This window comes from Ursus maritimus, unplaced genomic scaffold (assembly GCF_017311325.1).
Source record: "Ursus maritimus isolate PB19 unplaced genomic scaffold, ASM1731132v1 scaffold_14, whole genome shotgun sequence".
Lineage (NCBI taxonomy): Eukaryota > Metazoa > Chordata > Mammalia > Carnivora > Ursidae > Ursus > Ursus maritimus.
Genome location: NW_024423786.1, coordinates 33,558,335 through 33,580,579, shown reverse-complemented (window position 1 = coordinate 33,580,579; position 22,245 = coordinate 33,558,335). Strand labels below are relative to the sequence as shown.

Here is a 22,245-nt window from a genome sequence, read left to right as displayed (position 1 = left end):
CAGGTTTGGCCATCTGGAGGTCTGATGGGGAGGGAATGCCAAGCTCCCTCACCTAGTCAAAAAAATCCCTGCATGGAGGGATACTGAGCCCATGCTCGGGGATTAATAAAACCTTACTATGTTTCTCTTTTGACTGCTGGTCTTTAGGTATATATTCCTTTTTGGTCAGACCCTGGATAGGGGCAGAAAGAAGAGTGGCATTCAGACACCAAAACCCCACCCAAACTCCTAACAACCTCATACTACCTTCTGATGGAAGTGTACAATAAGCTCAATTTTCTCAAAGAGTAATGCTCATTACAAAGTGTCCTCCAATGTATTGAACTTCCTATTAGTCATCTGAATGATACTTGAAGAATACCAAGAAAATGAAACACTTGGGGAAATTAAAGCCATTTATCTCCCAAACCAAATAACTATCAATTTTTTGTAATGGTTATCCTGCTCTAATTATAGCGCTGGATCTACACACACACACACACACACACACACACACAAATACACACTACACCCCTTGTCATATCTATCCCAATATAAAATCCAAGCCAGCTGCTGGAATTAAGCTAAATACTATCGGAATCAACAGTGTCCTTAGGAAACATAGGGCTGGGATGCTGATTTCATCACAATTCTATCTGCCTGTACTTTTTCCAGGAAGTTCAAGAACCATAAGCAGCTGTAGAAATCCAAATCATCAGAAAAGCAAACAAAGGCAGCTCCTCTCCTGCAAAGCAAATTCCCTGAAAGGGCCTCAGCATCTGCCTTCTTAGCATAAAGGGCGAGACCTTAATCTATGGTGAATTTTTAATACTTCTCTCATCCTTTTTGTTCCAATCATATGGGAAACATGATCTTTTTTACTACAGGCCAGGCACCAGACTTCCACCATCGCCCATAATCATGTCAGTTGTCTTTTGACTTTCAAGAATTAACCAATGCCTGACACACCTTACCCATTTCTCCTTCCCCAAATATCAAGAGGAGGTCCCTTCCCATTTCCAAGCCTGGGTGCTGGCTGATAAACACCTACAGGCCTGGAGAATTAAGATGACGCCGCCACCCCTCTCACAGTAGGGTCAGGATCTTCATTCAAGTCTCTGAGACTCAAAGATACTCATACCTTATTAGCATCTTGAATTTGGAAATGTTCTCCATTTCACCTTCAAACTAAGAATGTATACCTGTCAACCAAGGGGTGGACTAGAGCAACCTGGAGAGACAACATCCCAGCTAAGGCAAGCAACAACTATTTAGCTCCAGCTCACTGGGTTCAAGGCTACCCCATGTGCCCAGTATTGAAAAGATTCAGAAATCCAAATTTCACATGAAGTCTCCCAATTTCACAATGCAGGCAACTAGTTCCCAAAGTCACACGGCCAAATTATGGCAGAGTGAAAACGAGATCCAGGCCTCCTGACTTCACAAAGCCCAAGAGGTCTTGGCTCTGTATATCCTTGTGCATTTTACTCAACAGCTATTTACTAAACAATTGCTATATTCAGGGATATTATTTTAATAAATAGATGGATTGATGGAGGGACAGCCAGATATTTATTAAGGAACTAAAGAAGAAAGGAAGAAGGAGGAGGAGGAGGAGGAGGAGAAGAAGAAAGCAAAACATAATTCCCAAGTTTACAACATACCTTTTTAAAAACAGATACACGGGGCAGCTGGGTGGCTCAGTGGGTTAAGTATCTGGCTTCAGCTCACGTCATGATCCTGGAGTCCCAGGATTGAGCCCTGCATCAGGCTCCCTTGCTCAGCAGGGAAGTCTGCTTCTCCCTTTACCCTTCACCCTGCTCATGCTCTCTCTCTCAAATAAATAAAATCTTTATTTTAAAAAAAACAACTAAGACACAACATTTAATTCATAACTATCATTTTCCTTCCTACAATAATTTAATTTGCAATTGATGTTGAATAGGGAGTAGGTCACATAGTCTGAAATCTAAAAGTAAGGCAAACACAACAATTCTTTTTAAGCCAGAGCATCTTCCACTAAGAAAACCATGACTAAGGAAGCACTGTAGGTTTAATCCACAGGTAAAACCTCTTCTTGGATTATTTAAAAACAACCTCTTTACTCCTCTGCACTCTTGGGAGCTCAGGGTATATTTCTGCAGCATTTCTATCAGGATGGTAATTAGTATAGCTGAGAAATGCCATCAACAGCAAAAGTAAAATTAGCCTTTACTTGTAAAATGTCTCCTGGGACATGCCGGTGGCTCCTGTCTCCACCCAGCAGAGTATTGGGCTTGCTGTGTCATCCCACAGCAAGCAAATTGCCTCATCAGCAGCACCTGAATAAAACCACCAACACATCATACTGACCACCAACACATCTTCCTTTGCCTATTTCTCTTTTTTTTTAAAGAGTCACCCATTTATTGAGAGAGAGCGCAGGAGAGAGGAGCAGAGGGAGAGAAAGGGAGATAGAGAATCTCAAGCAGACTCCCCACTGAGCATGGAGCCCAATGTGGGGCTCAATCTCACGACCCTGAGATTGATCATGACCTGAGCCAAAACCAAGGGTTGGACGCTTCACTGACTGCACCACCCAGGCGCCCCTTCTTTTGTCTATTCTAACCACACCTGCCTTATCCTAGCCACATGCCCCCATCAAATTGCACACATGATTCTTTTGCCACCGTGGCACTCCTAATTTCCCTGAAAATTTAGCTTAGACCTGTGGCATGTTTTACCTAACATGAGCCTTTGAGACCATTTTATTCAGTATAGTGATGCAACAGGGAAAACTGGGACTCAGGGAGAGGAGGTGATTTGGCCAACATCACATCCTATTTGGCATCAAAGTGAAATGTAAGTTAATTCCTAGTCTGAAGCTTTCTCTTTTCATTAAACCAAGCAATCTCTGTAAGTTTAATGTTCTTTTACTCCACACCTACTGTCTCTTTATCTGGACCTTTCCTGACCACCTCCTCCCTGGAGGAGGAAACGTCACCACCCACCCACAGCTGAACTCATCTTCTCCCTCCCCTTTCAGACTTTGTTTCACCAATAAACCTTTCTCTACTGGCCCATTCCCTGAATTGTAATGTGTCCCATATTGGTAAAAGGAGATTCACCAAACTCTGCATCTCCTCCAGTTACCACTTTCCAAAGCCAAGCTCCCTGCAGAAAGAATATAAAAATCAACATTACCACTTCTAACCCACTGCAGCCCAATACCTACTCTCACCACCTCCATAATGTTCTGGCAGAGGCCACAAGACAGCCAATTCCACCAAACCCACATCCCTACTTAGCATCACCACTTGGATGAATGAGGCTTTGCAACAAAACATGATCAAAGAACAAACTCCTGATCTCCCCACATACTAAGCCTGTTTGGCCTCAGTCTTCCCAATGGCTCAAGCCCAAAACTTGACTCTTTTTGTTTCTCGCACTAGAATGGAAGCTGCATACCAGCAGGAATTTTTGTCTATTACTATACACTCAGCACCTAGCCCAGCACATGGTACATGTTCCATATTTGTTGACTTGACCCATTTCAGCCATTCAGTCGTCATCTTGCTTGACCCTTTTGGGGGACACCAGTGACACCTCTAGTGGAAAATGGGTAAACACATCTAAGGTCAATGGAGAGATTTGGGTTAAAGAACTTTGTCTGAGAGACCATTCCTGTGGTACAAACTGCTGAAGTATCATTGTACGAGTTTTAGTTGGCCAAAGATTATGCAGCAGATGGATTCAGTAGACAAAGATTAGCAAAACAGGCCAAAGTTTACAAAAATCAATCAATCAAACATCTCCTATGGGTCCTCAGGTTTCTAGCTGGTTGGATTAATGTGCGGAATTATCTAGACCTGGAAGCCATGTGACCTTTTTTGGGCAACTTGAGAGTTTGCCTTTCCTGAGGGTTCAGACAACAGCTTTTACTGGGAAGTCATCCTCATCTTTTTTCTCTATTATTCCCTATAGTGATACAAAAATTTACAGTTTCCATCTCATGCTGCAGAAAATATTTCAATTCAGCCTACCAGAAAAATGTAATATGATTCCTCTTTTTTTTCTTTTTTCTTTTTTTTTTTTAAGAATGAGAAAAGTCTGGCTATGGCCCAAAATTTTCCAGAGCAGCCATCTGCAAAACATGATCTGGCTTGGATTCAGCTAAAGGGGTCAATACCTCGGTCAAGAAAACTCTCTCCCCAAGGGGATCCCTCCTACATTGTTGGTGGGAATGCAAGTTGGTAAGCCACTCTGGAAAACAGTGTGGAGGTCTCTTAAAAAGTTAAAAATTGAGCTACCCTATGACCCAACCATTGCACTACTGGGTATTTACCCCAAAGATACAGACGTAGTGAAGAGAAGGACCATATGCACCCCAATGTCCATAGCAGCATTGTCCACAATAGCTAAATCGTGGAAGGAACCGAGATGCCCTTCAACAGATGACTGGATTAAGAAGATGTGGTCCATATATACAATGGAATATTACTCAGCTATCAGAAAGAACAAGTTCTCAACATTTGCTGCAACATGGATGGCACTGGAGGAGATAATGCTAAGTGAAATAAGTCAAGCAGAGAAAGACAATTATCATATGATTTCTCTCATCTATGGAACATAAGAACTAGGAAGATCAGTAGGGGAAGAGAGGGATAAAGAAAGGGGGTAATCAGAAGGGGGAATGAAGCATGAGAGACTATGGACTCTGAGAAACAAACTGAGGGCTTCAGAGGGGAGGGAGGTGGGGGAATGGGATAGGCTGGTGATGGGTAGTAAGGAGGGCACGTATTACATGATGCACTGGGTGTTATACGCAACTAATGAATCATCGAACTTTACATCAGAAACCAGGGATGTACTGTGTGGTGACTAACATAATATAATAAAAAAAGAAAAAGAAAACTCTCTCCCCTAAGAACAGGACAACAACAAGAACAAAACTGTTCCCAAAATTGTGATATGGTATTTCTTGGCATATAACAATACTTACACATCCAACAATGACATTTTGGAGATGGCATCTCTCTCTCTCTCTCTCTCTCTCTCTCTCTCTCTTTCTCTACACACACACACACACACACACACACACACACACTAATAATAGAAAAGGGATGTCAAAGAATTAAGCCAAGGAAAATTAAGCTATTCTCAACCCAACAGATCCATAGCTTCTGCTAGGTTCAAAAGCACCTTTCCCTTTTGGCCTTCAGCATATTGACAGAGGAGCTCTTAAAGTCATCCATCTGCTGCGCCGTGGCAGTCCCAGAGGATTTCACAGAGCTAGGAACATATAGGAAAAATCATAGAAACAAAATACAGTTTCTCCCAACATATGTCTCTGTACATATTATGCACCATAGTAACATCTCTTAATTCAGAAAAATTAAAAAAGTAATCTCCAAGGGCCAAATTCTCCTTCTCCTCTCTAGATAGAAGTGCAATACTTGGGCCACTACTTTTGCCCTACCTCCATATCTATGCTTTATAAAATAAAGCGCTAGTTATCTAGTTTTTCTTGGCCATTCCATTCATTAAGAATTTGGATCCCCTATGACCAACCCTTTCTCCCACCTACCATTTTGAATAGTTGTCCTTCCTCAGGGACTATCTCTAATGCCACCTTCACTATATAGTCTTCCTTCATCTCTTCCTTCTCTGGGCTCCTAAATCAAGTTAATTATATTTTTTAATGGCAGGGACAAATTTCTTCCCTTTTTTTACAGGTCTTTTTTTACAGGTTTTTATGAGTACAGCATTTTCTCTGCTAGACTAGTTTCTCATGGCAGGAGCTGGGACTTCCTCATTTTTGTAACCATAAAACTTCTAAACAGAGAGCCCTGAATATTCATGGCTCTATCAGTCAAGATGCATTGGGCTATTAGTAACAAAGCCTGAACTCAAACTGGCTTAGACATAGTGCAGGAAAATCAGAGATGGGGCAATCTTCCGATATGGCTCTGATACCATTTCTCTGGCATTCTTTTAGCACGCTACTTCCCCATGTGATGCCTTTGTCCTCAGACTGGTTTCCCTCATGGTTATCATCATTATCTATTATTTGGACATTTACTCATGTTGGCATGGTACTAAATATTTTTTACATGAACTCCCTCATTTAATCCAATTAAACTTAAGTCCTATTAAATTTACTCCACTAGCAGTAAATTTACCCCTAAAGCAGGTACTATTATTACACTTATTTCACAAGTGGGGAAGCAGTTTCAGAAAGATAAAGTTGCCTGATGTCCCACAATTGGAAATGGAAACCAAGCAATCCACCTCCAAAGCTGGTACTCTCAACCACTGTCAAAGACAGTCAAGCAAGACCCAAGAAGGCAGGCCCCACTAAGGCCACGTTACCAGTCTGCTCACAGAAACTCTAAACAGACAGCATATCAGATACAAAGGGTAAAATTGGGGCTGCCAGATGACAATAAAAGCATCATTTAGGAATGTCACTCCAGGGGCGCCTGGGTGGCACAGTGGTTAAGCGTCTGCCTTCGGCTCAGGGCGTGATCCCAGTGTTCTGGGATAGAGCCCCACGTCGGGCTCCTCTGCTGGGAGCCTGCTTCTTCCTCTCCCACTCCCCCTGCTGTGTTCCCTGTCTCGCTGGCTGTCTCTGTCTCTGTCGAATAAATAAATAAAATCTTAAAAAAAAAAAAAAAAGGAATGTCACTCCACATCCTACAGTAAGGGCAGGAAATACCTAATGGTATTAAGAAGTGGATCAGGACTGGTACCAAGTTGAGACTTTCTCACTGAAGTTCATCAGAAGTACTACATGAGATTTGGAAAGGCAATGACTTTCTCATTGTAAAGCCCAGTGACTTGGGCTTCCAAGTTGTGTAATGAAGAGTCCACACCTGTCCTAAGATCACCTTGTGTACACACGGCTGGCTACTCCATACTACAGTCAGGGCTGACTAACTGGAGACCAAATTTGGAGTTAGTCTGGCTGGGCTCAACTGCAGCTCTGCCACTTACTAACTGTAACCTTGGACAAGTGATCTCTCTTCTAGACTTGCCTTACTCACAAATGAAATAGTGATTTTTTAAAATGATTTTATTTATTTATTTATTTGTCAGAGAGAGAGAGAGCACAAGCAAGGGGAGTGGCAGGCAGAGAGAGAAGCAGGCTCCCCACTGAGCAAGGAGCCCAATGCAGGACTCAGTCCCAGGACCCGGGGATCATGACCTGAGCTGAAGACAGATGCTTAACCTACTGAGCCACCCAAGCATCCCGAAATAGTGATATTATTAACAGTACCTACTTCAAAGGGTCATCATGAGGATGAAATGAGATACCATATGTGAGCCCATCAGCACAGTGTTTGAAATATCATTATTTCATTTAGGGTATACGTAGGAAGTGCTTTACAAGCTATACTGATCATTTTTATTCTTATCAAGGGAACATATTGTAGTCAGGTGGGTGTGCTAGATGGGAAAGTGATTCACAGATTCACATGCTTGCCTGAGAAAGGCAGGAGCCCAGACTTTCTCCAACTCCCCCTCCCCAACCCTTTCCAGAAGCCCTATACTATCTGGGTGTTGGAAAGATGCTGTGCCCACTCTCCCGGACTCTGGCTAGGCTTCTACATAAGAGAAAGCTCACATCAAGGGCTCTTCTCAGAAAGAGAATTGAGCAAGAAGCTTCCTTCCCTAGCCCAAATTTCATGCTGAAGTAAAGTTCCAAGGTAGAGTAAACTGTCAAGGTACATCATTGCTATGTTCCATAGTTATGTTCTACATAGGAAAAAAAAATGGGTCTCTAATGATTTTCATAAGACAGTAAGGGTGTCTTACACTTTAGAGTCCTCTTCAGTCCTTAGCCTGTTACTGGGAACACAGTAGGTACCCAATTACCCTTACTTGGTAACTTCCAAAACTCTTTTTTTCCTTGCACTATCACAAATGCCTACAGCATAATTTAGTTTTCAGTGTTCCGTTTTACTTCTAATCACAAAAAAAGTGAAATAGAATTATCTGCAGTGAACTGGGAATTTTGGCACCCCAAAACAAACATAATGAACCAAAAGTTCTTAATGAAAATATGTAAACATATATTTCAGTAGACACCCAACACCATGCAAACTCTTCTAGGATAACTTATTTCTGAGTGTGGACTAAAATATATCACCTCTAGGATATTGTACTTAAATATGTTTAGTGAATGTGGTGCTGTCCATATCAGTTTCCACCCTACTAATGTACACACCCTTTAACTATCATCAAAATCCTGGCACATGTCCCCTACTTCTCACCAAAGATTGAAGAGCAGTGAACTGAAGACATGTCTCACATTACCAAGAGCTCATTCATTTCATTAGCTACCAGGAACTACTTATTTCTAATACATGTGCAATACATAATATTAAATAGCAATATCTAGACAGAGGTTTGACCTATATATCTTCAGATGCCCTTGGGGTTCAGAGTGGGGATAAGGAAGTGAAATGCTGTGCACAATTCAGGTTATGCACATTTTTCTAAAGAAGATGTAAAAGTTTTCATTGGCTTCTAGAAGAGTACATGGCTCCCCAAAGTTAAAAACCACAAGCAGAAGTTTAAAAAATTTGAGAAAGCAAACTTTATTATTTGCTACATTTCTAAATTTGAGCAATTTCTAAATTTGGTCATCATGTGCACTGTCCAATTCTCCATCTCATATATTTACTTATTTCTCTGGTTCTAAAATTCCTTGGGAACTTTTATATTATTTTACATGGATATTTCAGAAAGCTCATCCAAGGGACGAATCAGTGAATTTTAATTTTTTTTAATTCCTTTTTAGATAATATATGCTCAGGAGACAATACTTTTTAGAACTCAAGCTAACTGTTGTAACTTAAAATAGAAGATGCCAGATTATAACACGCCTAGTTCTAAAAGTTTATAACTGGCATCACAGTCTCATCCACTTTGGAGACCCAATTCTCCAAAAGACTAAAAGAGTTTATGAAAAGTGGAGAATTTTTTAAAGTTCCATAGAGGATGTGATCTGACATTACATAAAGAAACCACATGGGTCCACTAAGACAAGACAGTATGAATTGATCCTGGTGTCAGTTAATTCCACGTCTGGAATTTCTCCAGTGGACATAATCAGAGGTAGGTATTAACAATGTGGGTGTGAAGGTTAGGAGATCCCAAAAGGCTACTGATGTTGCTGTTGAAACAGCTGTCCACAGACAGAGGTGATAGTAGTTAACTTTCTTTGGTCATGGTCTTCTTAAAAACTGAAATAAGGTAAGCTCCCATTTATGTGTTGCACAGAGGTATTTCCCAGTAAGGGCTGTCCTTTCCTCCTTACCACCTTATCCTCATGCTCCCTCCTTAAGAATCTACCCATCATCCCCCTTTCTTAGAGAGAGTCTTTCCATAGCTCTACTGAGTATGGTTCTCATGACTCTCTTGGCCAAAGCTAGCACAAATTCTGGATTCAAGCTGGGCCAATCAGATTTTTGGTTCTCTGAATTTGAAATTGAAACCAAGAAACTCTAGGCAGTCTCTGTTAAGCACTTAAATGGAGAAGATGCTTTCCTTGAGTGGCCACTTTTTCATAAGCAGCATATAAAAACAGATATTAAGAAAGAGACACATGAGATAAAAATAGTGAGAAACTGACTTTATCCTTTTATTCCTGATTATTTTCCAACTAACTTTATTCCAAGCCCCCAGGACACCTGGTTGCCCTATCTACACTTAGGGTCTGAAAAGAACTCTTGGACATTCCTAGTAAATCCCTTCTTTTCCCTTTCAACATGTTTGAATGGGCCTCTGCTACTTGCAACTACATTTTCCCTTAAATAAGTGGTGACTGAGTCAATTAGTAAAAAATGAGCTGGATTCTCAAAGAGGACAACGAAGAGGTTTCATAGGGGAAAGTTGCTGGGAGAAGTGGAAACCAGGAATGCTGGGACCAAGAAGGGAAGATCGAACCTTGAGACACAAGACTGGGAACAATCCAAAGACAAATTCTGAATAGGTGTGACCATTCCCGTGAGGTGAGAAACCACCTGAAAAGGATACTGAGAGCTCCAGTTAAGGGGACTCGGGGTCAGGAAACTGTCCATGTACCTTGAGATTCCTGTAGATAGAGGCAAGTTCAGGTAGAATTTTAACTGGATTAATGAGACCATCCTCACTGGAGTACAATAACCCATAATAAAGAACTTCCCCATTCCTGAAGCCCTGCCCTTATGGACCCAGTGAATTTGTCCAAGTCATAACCACCTGAACAGATCTGCCAGAACTTTAATGAGCATTCTGAGAGATAATCATTCTCATTCTTCTGCCACCTGCAGTTTTAATTTTTCAGCCAGTCCTTGGAGTTGCTTCCTCCCATCCTTCTGGGTGGGTTTCCAAGATAGGAGTTTTCTTCTGGCATTCACCTCTGCACATGTAATTGACAAGAATGCATTTGCTTCTTCCTGCTTGCCCCCTCTTCTCTGTTGCTCTTGACAACATGCTCCCTTCCTTGTTCTGGCTTTCTGTCCTTCCTGCATAACTTCTTGACAGCATCCTTAAGATACTGTCAAGCAGCACATTCCTGCTTCCACTCTGTATTAGAGCTTCCATTTCCACACCAAATTCCCTGGTTTTCAAGCAAATCTGTTGTTTTTCCCTTTAAGACAATAGAAAGAACACACTTTTGAAGCTAAGCATACCTCAGATTCAAATTCCAGCTCTACCTAACGGTGAGACCTCCAGCAGGCCATTTAATCTGTCTTGTTTCTCGTCTATAAAATGGAGATGCCACGTGTTTTGCAGGGCTGTTGAGCTCACACACATGGAAAGTAACTAGTAAATTCCTGGTACATAGTAGGAGCTCAAAAATGCTTATTCTCTCTCCCTTTCCTTGTCAAGATCAACATCAGACATTGTCAAAAAACACCATAAAAACCTAGTAAGGTATAAAGAAATGATGGTTTAAAAAATAGATTTCAGGGTGCCCGGTGGCTTAGTTGGTTAAAATGTCCAACTCTTGATTTCAGCTCAGGTCACGATCTCGGGATTGTGAAATCGAGCCCTGTGTCCAGCTCTGCATTGGGTATGGAGTCTGATTAAGATTCTCTCTCTCCCTCTTCTTCTGTCCCTCCCCACTTCTCTCTCCCTTAAAAAAAAAAAAGTTTCAGTTCCTTAAAGGGCTGTCTATTTCCTTAAAAGATTAATTTCTATTTCCCAAATGTCTACCTCTAAAAGAACCAAGGTACTTGAAGATTCATGCTTACTAGTCCAGGTCAATATTTAAAAAAAAAAAAAAAAAAGACATCATTCACAATTAATTCTCTCCCACACAATGTTGGATCAGGTTTTACCTTTTATATGAATATTTTTGCATAAATACATACATTTTGATCACTTCACAAAGTGAAAGAATTGAGTGTAGGCAAAGTATTAAGAAAAACGAAGATACTGTAATCATCCAATTAACTCTGGGTTTCTCATCATTGTAGCTATTGACATTCTTTTAGGTCTCAACTCTATGCACTTTGAGCTGTTTAGCAACATCCCTGGCCTCTACCCACTGGATGTCACCTCTTCCAGTAGTGACAACCAAAAATGTCTCCAGACATTGCCAAATGTCCCTTGGGAGGCAAATTGCTCTCCCCTGAGAACAAGTAAGTTAACTTGAGCAGTGTACACAGTCAAACCAGACAGTACAAGCCCAGCCATGGGTTTATAAGACAGGAAGTAGCTGTACTTTTTCTCTCCAGAATGTTCCCACTGAAAACAAAATGGCTGCACATCACTTCCAAGATATAATCAAACGCTGGCTTCGCAGAGCAACAGAGAAGAAATCGCACGTGCCAGAATTCTGTTTGTCAAGCTGCCCTAGCTCTTGGCTACATGCCCACACTCTGCCTAAAACCTACTTCCCAAACTTTTGAAAATGCTTTCCACAGCTTTCAGAACCTGACCTTTAGAGCAGCTTTATCTATGTGTGTGTAGTGTGTGTGTGTGTGTGTGTGTGTGTGTGTGTGTGAAATAGATTTACAATTTTCTATATTCCTGCAAAGCCAAAACCACTTACTGAGTCCAAATGCCAACTGGGGGTGGTGGGAATTTGCACACAGATGTCAGTGGACTCCAAAACAACAACATAAGAGCTCCACCTGCAACTAATTATAGAAACTGAAATTGCACTCTGGCCAGAGGAGGCTAGGTTCAGAACCCACCCCATCTGCTTCGGCCGATAATCACTCCGTTAACTTTTCTCCTGTTGACATAGACTTGCTTCTTAAAATCCTCTCAGGATGTTGTCTACGGGGAATTTTATTGGGCAGTGAATGTTTTGAGGGTGACCAGTCCCTCTGCCTTCCCTCCTTGGAGCTTGGTTTCAAAAAAAGTGCCTTGGCAAAAGTGAGACTAAAATAATCTATCCATTGAAATATTCCAAAATGTTTTCTTTAGTTGCTTGTGTGCTGTTGCTATCCCATCGCCAAAATAAAGTGATCCAGAGAGAAAATGGAAGATGGAAGTCATTTAGCTCCCCCAAGGTCCAGCATACAGGAATGTTTATATTCCTCCCCCCATTAGCCAAGTCTTTCATAAAATAAAACCTGGGAATAGAAATCTTTAAGGCTACTAATGCAGTACACATGGCTGATCCTAGGGCTGACTGCAAGAGATTACTGAGGCAAAAACCAGCTGACATCTGTGACAAAGATGTGTGTAGTTCACTTCAAATCATTCTCCTACATTCTAGCAAACAAAGAAATCAACTGTTGGCTCTGTGCCATCTCATCTATCTTCAGAACCAAAGGAAAGGAAGTTTTCACATACCCATGAAAGCCATTTAAAATTGTGGTTTCAGTCTAAGTAGGTCATTGCCTAAGTCTGGACCAAAGTTTTTCCACCTTTCTGGAAAGGTAAACAAAAGCTACAGTTCTCTGAAGAGCTGAGGAAGACTATTTCAAGATGAGGAAGGTGAACTTTTTTTGTTGTTGTCCTCCTAAAATTCAGGACATGTCCTTCTAAAATTCAAATTATGCTGTGGTACTAAACTGGTTTATATTATCCGGTTCCATCTAAATCTGAGTGCCTATGTAACATTTGGGAAAGCATACATAAACACACATACTTTAAATCACAGTTAAAATGACAAAAGTTATATACTTATATGACATTTGATTGACTTCTTAATTTCTCAGGTCTCTTTTTTTTTAAGATTTATTCATTAACTTGAGAGAGAGAGAGAGAGAGAGAGAGAGAGAACACAGTGGGGGAGGGGCAGAGGAAGAGAGAGGGAGAGAATCACAAGCAGACTCCCCCCTGAGTGGGGAGCCCAACACAGGGCTCAATCCCACGACCCTGAGATTATGACCTGAGCAGAAGTCAAGAGTCAGACACTTAACCGACTGAGTCACCCAGGCACCCCTCAGTCTCTTAATACGATTTATGAACCATTAAGATATTTGAAGAACGAAGGTGACTAAGGCCAGTTCAAGTCAGTGCAATGAACATCTGCTTTTGTCCTACAGCATCCCTTTGTCCTTCATCTCAGTTCCTATAAAGAACTGCCCCTCTCCCAATGCCTGCAGTCTACAGGGGTCACCAGTCACAGTAACCCCTTCTCACATACCTACCCCTTCTCACATACCTGCCCCTTGCTGCAGCCATACACACTCACCAAGTCCTGGAGGCAGGATATGACCAAGGGAAGACCAAAGTCCTTTAATAATTTTCCAAATGGGAAGTGAAGACATAGGGATCTCTTAACACTTCATTTATGACCCTGGGGTACTGGCAGTCAAGACCACCCACCACATGAAGGACAAAAATGAAGCTTACACAAGATAGAGGTAGATATCAAGATATCAAGAGGTAGATATCAGAGATGAACAATGGAGAGAGAACAAATCCTGCTACAGTTTGAGGCACTGGATCTACTCAACCCCAAGCTCCATGTCTGAGCCTTTCTGCAATTTCATTACAGGAACTAATAAGTCCCCCTTTCTTACCTACACAGGCACTGAGGAGCTTTTGCGTCACTACTTTGGAGTGTTGCCCAATACAATTAATAAGTAGGTTTCTTCATTCTAATGTGTGAGGTCCCTTAAGATCTCAATTCACCTCACTGAAATGCACCTATTTTTCTGGTTATTATGACTGATAATTATTATGAATAATAGTTATGCATTAATAATTTTTTATTTTATCGGTTAGGAAGGTATTGAGCTGCAAGTAATAGAAACCCAACCAACAGTGACTTAAACTGCTAGCGGTTATTTTCTCACATGACTAGAGGTCTGGAGGCCAGCCACTGTGGGTGCTGTTGCAAGTGCTCAGAGATGGCAGGACATAGTTTCTATGCTTGGCATGGCCTTTCTTTCATGGTTACTACACAGCTGACACAGCTCCAGGCAACAAATCAACACTCAAGACAGGAAGAAGGGGGAAGGAGCATTGCTGGTGACATTTACTCTTTTTATCAGGAACACAAAAGCTTTCCCAGAACCTCCCAATTATGTTTCATTGGCCAGTTACAGGAGGCAGAAAGAGAGAAGCCTGATGCTGAGCCATTAAACAGGGATCACTAAGACACTCTGGAAGGCCCAACCACTGAAGGAACCTTTGATGACACTGAAAGTGCTCATCTACCTTCACAGCTCTCACACTTTAATATCTTGCTTCCAGAGCTACTCCTGAAGCAGTCTTTTCCAAAGTGTGCCCTTTATTCCCTTAGTTCTAAGAATATTTATAGTAATGACAAATAAGATTATTTAAAATATATATTAAACAATATATATAATAACATACATATACACTATACATACATACATACATATATATATATGTGTGTGTGTGTGTGTGTGTATATATATATATATATATGAAGGACATATATATATATTTTTCATATGTATATATATATGACTTGGCAGGAAGTACATTCCCCTGACCCCACTGACTTTGGGCTTGGCCATGTAACATGCTTCAGGCAATACAATGTTAGTTGACTTGATATAAGCAGAGGCTTTAAAAGTGTCTGTGTGGTTTGGCTGGACTCTTGGCATCTATGATCCACCATAAGATGAATTCTTGAATAGCTTCTGTCCCAAGGAGAATGTGGACACATGTAGAACATATTTGAAGCCAACTTTCAGCCTAGAGCCTGGTGTCCCAACTCCAGCCCTGCCCAACTAAGTTGTGCCCAATCTGCAGATACATAAGGAAGAGGTAAATGCTTATCTTTTTAAGCCAATAGGTTTCAGAATGGCTTGTTACACAGCATCACTGCAGCAATAGCTGCTCAATATACAGATGCTTGGTTTAAGGTAAAGTTTCATGGTCTTTGCCGGGGTTAAGCAAACTTAATAATTTTTTTTCCTTTTTTAAAATTTATTTTAGGGGGGATGGGGCAGAGAAAGAATCTCAAGCAGACTCCCCACTGAGCATGGAGCCTGATGTGGGGTTCAATCTCAATGACCCCAAGATCAGGACCTGAGCCGAAATCAAGAGTCGGACACTCAACTGCTCGATCGACTGAGCCACCCAGGGGCCCCCTTAATAGATTTTTTTAACTGCAAGAGTTAGAGCATTTTATTTCACATGCTGATATGTTTTATGAGTTTGTTAGGGCTGCCATAACAAAGTATCACAAACTTGGGGGCTTAAACAACAGAAATTTATTGTCTCACAGTTCTGGAGACTAGAAGATCAAGATCAAGGTGTCACCAGGATTGCTTCCTTCCGAGGACTGTGAGCGAAGAATCCAGGCATCTTTCCTTGGATTGTAGATAGCCATCTTCTCCCTGTCTCTTCACATGGTCTTCTCTCTGTACATGTTTATGTCTGTGTCCAAATTTCCCCTTTTGATAAGGACATCAGACATATTGGGTTAGCGCCCACCCAAATGACCTCATTTTAACTTGATTACCTCTAAAAAGACCTTATCTCCAAATAAAATCACATGCTGAGTTATAGGGGATTAAGATTCCAACATATCTTTTTGGGGGGAACATAATTCAACCCATAATATATGCATTATGGATTTCCAGGATAGGAGTGTCTAGTATGTCATGTCTCAAGTTTATTTAACTGGAAAATCCCCTCTGGAAAGTGTCGTTTCCCTGGAAACACTCTGGAAAACTGACTTTGAGGGATCCATGATCTCCGATTCAGAGTAGCAGAAGGAATGGAGTCTGAAAGGAGGCACAGGGATAAAACAGGTCTATCTGAGTAGTGAATATACGTTAAGTCCCATCGACAAACTGGATGGATCTGGACACTCCAAGGCTGAGCCACTGATTTCACAAACACCCAGTACTCAAGGTGACTGCAGCTGCATTTAACAGTTAGTGGACACCCTCTTCACATCACAGCTACCTCGCCACCTTCCTCACAGGAGACAGAATGAATTCTATCACCCACTTCCCACTGGTACAGCTCTTCATATCTGGACACTCCCAGTGACATGAGTATTTTAGAACAGATTTTAATGACCCCTGTTGAAATGGCCCTAGCATTAATCAAATGAAACAAAAAACAATGATAAAAGAAACATAGAAATGTGACCCATCTCAACTTGTTCAAGTTACAGGCTCAAAATGAGAACCAATAAATCATACGTTGAAACTAGCTAAAAAACTCATCAAAAACCCGTACTAATATTGATTTAGAGTAGATTATTTCCTATTGTGTTAAGCCAGAAATAGAAATGATCACATAACCATTGCTTCAAAGCCATAAAACTCCCCAGGCAGGTTTACTTACACTTCTTAGGTTACGTTTCCCAGTGACCTTGTCCCACTTCTGCATGCACAAGATGGGTAAATATTAGATCGAGTACAATCTCCCAGTGTGTGATGCTATTTATATTCATGCAGATCCTTGGCTAGCCATGCACAAGTTAGGAAAATGTCTCAAACTGCTTAATACACATCAAATTTGGAAAAAGTTATCTATTAGAAATATAAAGTTAATAATTACCCAAAAAATCCAGGAATATGAAAAGTCAATAACTTATATGCATCAAACTGCAAGACATAAGTCCTTATGAACTTTCTGAAAATTTCTTCTCTACCATGTCTTCCCTCTCTGATCTCTATCATGCAGGTAAATAGAATGGAGCTATAAAGAAAAGACAATCCTATAAACTTTTAGAGGAAATTAGGTCACTTCACTTTCCAGTAGTTGCATTCTCCTGCCCCCAACATCCACCCCGACTCCATAGGCTATTACAAATAATAAGGGCGCTGCCTCTTGGCAGCCAAACATCCACTCTGAATCTTTTCTTCTCACCTCTCCCCAAAGTAGTCTACAGGTGTGACATTGAAAGCATGGGCTATGGGTTCACACCATTCCAAAGAATTAGCTGTCTATAATATTTCACCACCCTCTTCTTCCATTCAAGAAAGTACATCATGAAGCAAAAAGCACAAGTGGTAACATAAGGGTAACCGTGCGTCCATGCATCCAGTGATTCCAAATGCCAATACCACAACTCTTAGTGGCCCCAAATGTATTTCTATTCATGTAGATCTACGTGGCTGAGAAGTAGAGCCTTGGAGAGAATCTGGGGGATAGGAGTGGGGAGTCTGGAATATCCATCTAGGAATCTGAGTATCTATTCTTTGCACATAAGAAATTTGGTCATAGCCCCCTACCGATTGCCTCCAAGGTTCCAAATAGTCCTACACTTCCTATAACACAGGAAGGGTGTTCAACATCCTCCCTTAGATTTGGAGTTGGGTTCAGCTCCCTTGGACAGAATCACTACAACTTCAAAATATACCGCAAAAGAATTGATGAGTGGTTGCCCTCCTCAACACTTCACATAAGGATGAAAGGTTCGTATTAGTGAGCATTAAATACACAGAACCATGAATTTCATATACAAGAGCATGTGAGCTTCCTGACCTCCACCCTATGATGGATCTGCTTCCTATTTGTATTCACATAGTATAAATTGTTTTAGATCACCTGGATTTAGGTTAGGGAACTGCTAATTATCCACATACACACTGGTACATTTGTCGATGCAGTCTCTGGTTGTTGTGCGTAAGAACCCACAGTTAAATGTCCCTCATCTCCTTTAGATTATTTTCTTCCATATAGAAAACTTTTCCATGATTTCTTCCTCTAAAGGGAAATTATCGTCAGTTATGGTAAATGGTAGAAACTCTAAACAGCACAAAAAGCCACTTCTGGGAAAAAGAAATAAATTCCTAATTAAGAATAAAAATCCCAATTAAACTAAATCACATTCTTAATCATTCTATCAGAACTAGTCATTTTTCTCATCTAACATATATGATCTTCCCATTATACTAAGATTACATTCACAGCTCAGTGATCCTATAAGGAGTTGGTGAACATAAATTTAAGTCCTAGACATTAGCATGAACTAGACCAAAGCCTTAAAGCCCAGCTCTCTCATTAACTAGCTGTGTGAACTTGGGCAAGCTGCTTATTCTCTCTACATTAATTTTTCATCCGTAAAACAAGAAAAAGTCTAGCACCTACCCCAGGTGACTGATGCAAACAGTAAATAGGAAAACGTACACAAAGCTCCAAGAACAATGCCTGGCACATAGTAAGCCCCCAACAAATGCCTATTGGTAGCAGAAGCAGTAATAATAGAAACAGTAGCAACAGCAGGAGTCTGGATTGTTCCCCAGGCTTTATTTCATCTAGCTCCACTTTTTGAGAAACACAAAAACCCCACCGGTAGAACTTTCTAGCGCTCCTTCATATCTTACTCTCCTTCCTGGAAAGAGGAGAGGACTATACTATACCTCCCAACCCCTTGCAATTGTGTCATTTCCAGCCCAAGGAATTGAGGAGCCAACATGCCATCTCCACACACCCCCTTCCTCTGGTGTAGCAATTCCTGAAGCCTTGTGCCAAGATGCAGAAAGTCTGGATCCTGAGTCACTGCCTGGAGGAGGGCTGCCCTGGAGAGTCACCTCACCTACTTCTGGTGAATAAGAAGGGAACCTTGATGAGTTAAGCCACTGAGATTTGATTGCTGCAGCAGGCTCTACCCTACCTTGACCAACAGGTACACATATACCCCTAAAACAGATCCTGACATAATTCCCACAGGAGAAGGAGAGGCACTTCAAATTTTTAAAATATAACTTGCTTTTTGTCAATCTTTCTATTGTAATACTACCTCATACTGCAAGTAAATTGACTTTTCAAACTCTCCATGCTTCTTCCACCTTTTACATTTTTTAACCTAAAAAAGAAAATAATTACATTTTACTTATATTTAATACACAGATTAATACTGGACCTTTACTGGGTCATACGTCACATGGTCATAGGGCACCCATAGTACCCAAGACAGACTGTGATCATAGTATTTTCCAGAACTAGGAAGGGGTACTGGGAGCACCCTCAAGTATTCCCTTATTTCTGGCTTATGGCAACATGAGACAGTTAAGTAGAATTATGGATATTTCCTACTTTAAACTGAACTAACCCTTATGAAATAGACAAGGGGTTTTTAAATGTTTTTACAACAGCAAGAAGGTTTTGTGTGTCATTAAAATATACCTTAATATACTATTTATTTTATTTTGTCAGTTCCATATTTAATTCTGTGTGAATTCAGAAAAGACACATAATACATTGACATAATAGCACATCATGTAATTTATAAGTAAATATACATGTATAAGTGAGAGTCTATGCTCAAAAAAGAATTTAATGATAGCAACATAAGATAAAAGTAATTTTGGAGCTGACAGTTTAAAGAATGGCTTTCAAACTTTTTTGTCGCTACTTGCCTCATTCCTAAACGGCTGTAACCATTCTCCAAAACAACTAAAAAAGAAAACCAGCACAGAGCCAGGGAAATACACATAGCAGTAACAGGTTCACAAGGACATCATGAACCAGCAAAGTCAGGGGAAAAAAGCAAATGATAGTGAAGAGCATTAATTTGATTTAGGACTGAAGAACAAAACTTTCTGTTCCAACTAAAAATCACATTTCCACATCTGAAAACCAGCAAAGGCTCTGTCAGATAGTCGAAAGGATAAGGTGATTGCTTTCTACACATAGAAGCAGAACGAAAAGCAGATTCTCATACAGATCAGAAATACTTCTAAAGATACTTGGACTCCAAGGGGTGGTATCCAGGGAAACAGATAGGAGGGCCGCAGATAAACCCAAGATAGGCAGAGAGCTTTGTGAGGCCAACATCAAGACCAATTATCAAAGAATCACTAGTTCAGCCCAGTTAGAATTATCGCTAATTTCTACAGAAAGTTAAATGATATCTGGAAATTTTCCCTCCAAATGGCACAGAACTCTCTATTCCCCATCTCATAGCACTTATCTCACTACTCATAAGAGGTGAAGCTGGGATTTAAACCCAGGCATGTCAGACTCCAAAGCCCTTATGAAAACAGCAGCAGATAAATGAACCCCACAGAATAGGTAGGATTTGGAAATGGAGACTGGCCAACTCTGAAAGGGAAGAGGCAGGGAAAGGGGGTGCTGAGAAGGCCACTAGGGAAAGGGAACAGAAAAAGCAAAGGACTGAAGGGGGGAAACCCTCAGTATGTGCAGGAATTACCAAGTGGGAATGCAGGTAGCATAGGAGATGCGCAGGGAGGGGGTATGAGATAAGGCTGGAAAGGCGGGCTCAGGCCTTCCCAATGAAGGTGCTGTCGGCTCAGCCAAAGAGGCAGAATTCACTCTGAAGGCAGTAAGTAATTATTGAGGGCTTTAAAGCAGAGAAATGGTATAACTGCAAGTAGACACTGGGAAAACCAATCTTGCTATAACATGGATGATAGATCAAAGAGGAGTAAGAAGGTGCCTTGCACATAGTACATGCTTATTTAATATGAATGGATAAAGGAAAGACCAGGTTGCAACTTTTTGTGTTGCTCCAACATGACATCAAACCCATTCCACCCAGTGTTAATTAATGTTATTTGGTTTGTTGTTTAGAGAATAAACTCCACTCGTTCTAGAAAGAAATAAAGTTGCTCTGACTTCAAAAATAAATCAATTCACCAGCCAAATGTGGCTCTCTAAATGTTGCTGTTAAAGTGTCTACTCTTGGAAAAATTAACATTTTCCTCTTCGATGCATAGGGAAGTACATCTGAGATGCTGTTGTTACTGCTGAAAAAGAAAAAAAATAACCAAGTATAAAAGTTAGGCAATAAAGAATGATTCCCCCTCTTCTGAAACAGTGTGAAAAAGTTATTGTAAAATAAGATCACAAGTTATAATTTCGTATTGCTTATGAACTTTTATAGTCTCCAAGTCAAACACATACTAAACCATAGCTTTCTTGATGATGCCAAACTTTATTCTGCGCAGGTCGTGGTGCCATATGCAAAGTATCAACTACTCAGTGACAAGCCAAGGCTGAAAAACACTGAGATGAGTCATAACCTACCTGATTTTCTTCATGGGAAACCCTCATCTGCTCCTTGAGGACAGACATTCGGGCTGCCTCTTCTTTCCTCAAGACTCTCTCCTTTTTGAGCTCAGGACTCCAGAAGGTCTTGATACTATTCATGGAAGATCCTAACTTGCTGTCCTTGATGTCTAGTTCTTTCCGGAGGAGGTCATTCTCTCTCTGAAGTTCCTTGAGCTGGGCTTGAAGGTCTAACATTGTGCTATCCCTTACCTGCCTCAACATGGAAGGGACCTGGTGGTGGTGATGATGGGATGAGCTAGTCAGACCACCATGTTGATCTGTGTATGAAAGAACATCTGTGTGGGAAAGTCCAGCAGAAGCAATATTGGGACTACTCCCCATGGCTGTGACTCGGCCTCCATATACAGCTCGATTTGTGGCCCTTCCCAGAGTCATGGTGCCCTTTGGGTAAGTTGTCGAAGCCACCCCCTCATGATCACTCAGATACATAGGTCCAGACGTAGCATAGGCTGCATTAAGGGACTGGATGTTCTCCATAGACAGTGTCTTGCCTGTTCCTCCACCTCCCCCACTGCTTGTTCTTCTGTGGCCCAAACGAGGAGACCTTGGCAAACGAGGAGATCTGGAAGGACTACCTTCCAGATTGGTGATTGTTCTTGCACTTCCATACATTTTTCTTCTATTATGAGGTGCTACTAAAGAGAAGGAATGCTATACTAAGTTGGGGGTTAAGTCAGTATTTCCACTATTGGGAGAATTTTCAATGCATTCTTTTCACAGTCTGTACCAGAAAATGATTCCAGAGATCTGAAAAATGAGAAAAGAAAAAAAAAGATAATCAAAAACAAACTTCCTTAGAATTCTGACTATATTTTTAAAAATATATTGATAGATCAATGATGATGATGATAAATA

At 40.9% G+C, this 22,245-nt stretch overlaps 1 protein-coding gene across 1 annotated transcript in view; it reads right to left on the bottom strand.

The window, feature by feature from the left end:
* ERC2 (ELKS/RAB6-interacting/CAST family member 2) overlaps positions 1–22,002 on the bottom strand; it is a 674,422-nt gene extending 652,420 nt beyond the window's left edge. The window contains exon 1 of the mRNA XM_040628134.1: positions 21,346–22,002. Within this exon, the coding sequence (XP_040484068.1) occupies positions 21,346–22,002 (657 nt within the window). The remainder of the gene's footprint in view (positions 1–21,345) is intronic.
* Between the last annotated feature and the right edge of the window lie 243 nt (positions 22,003–22,245).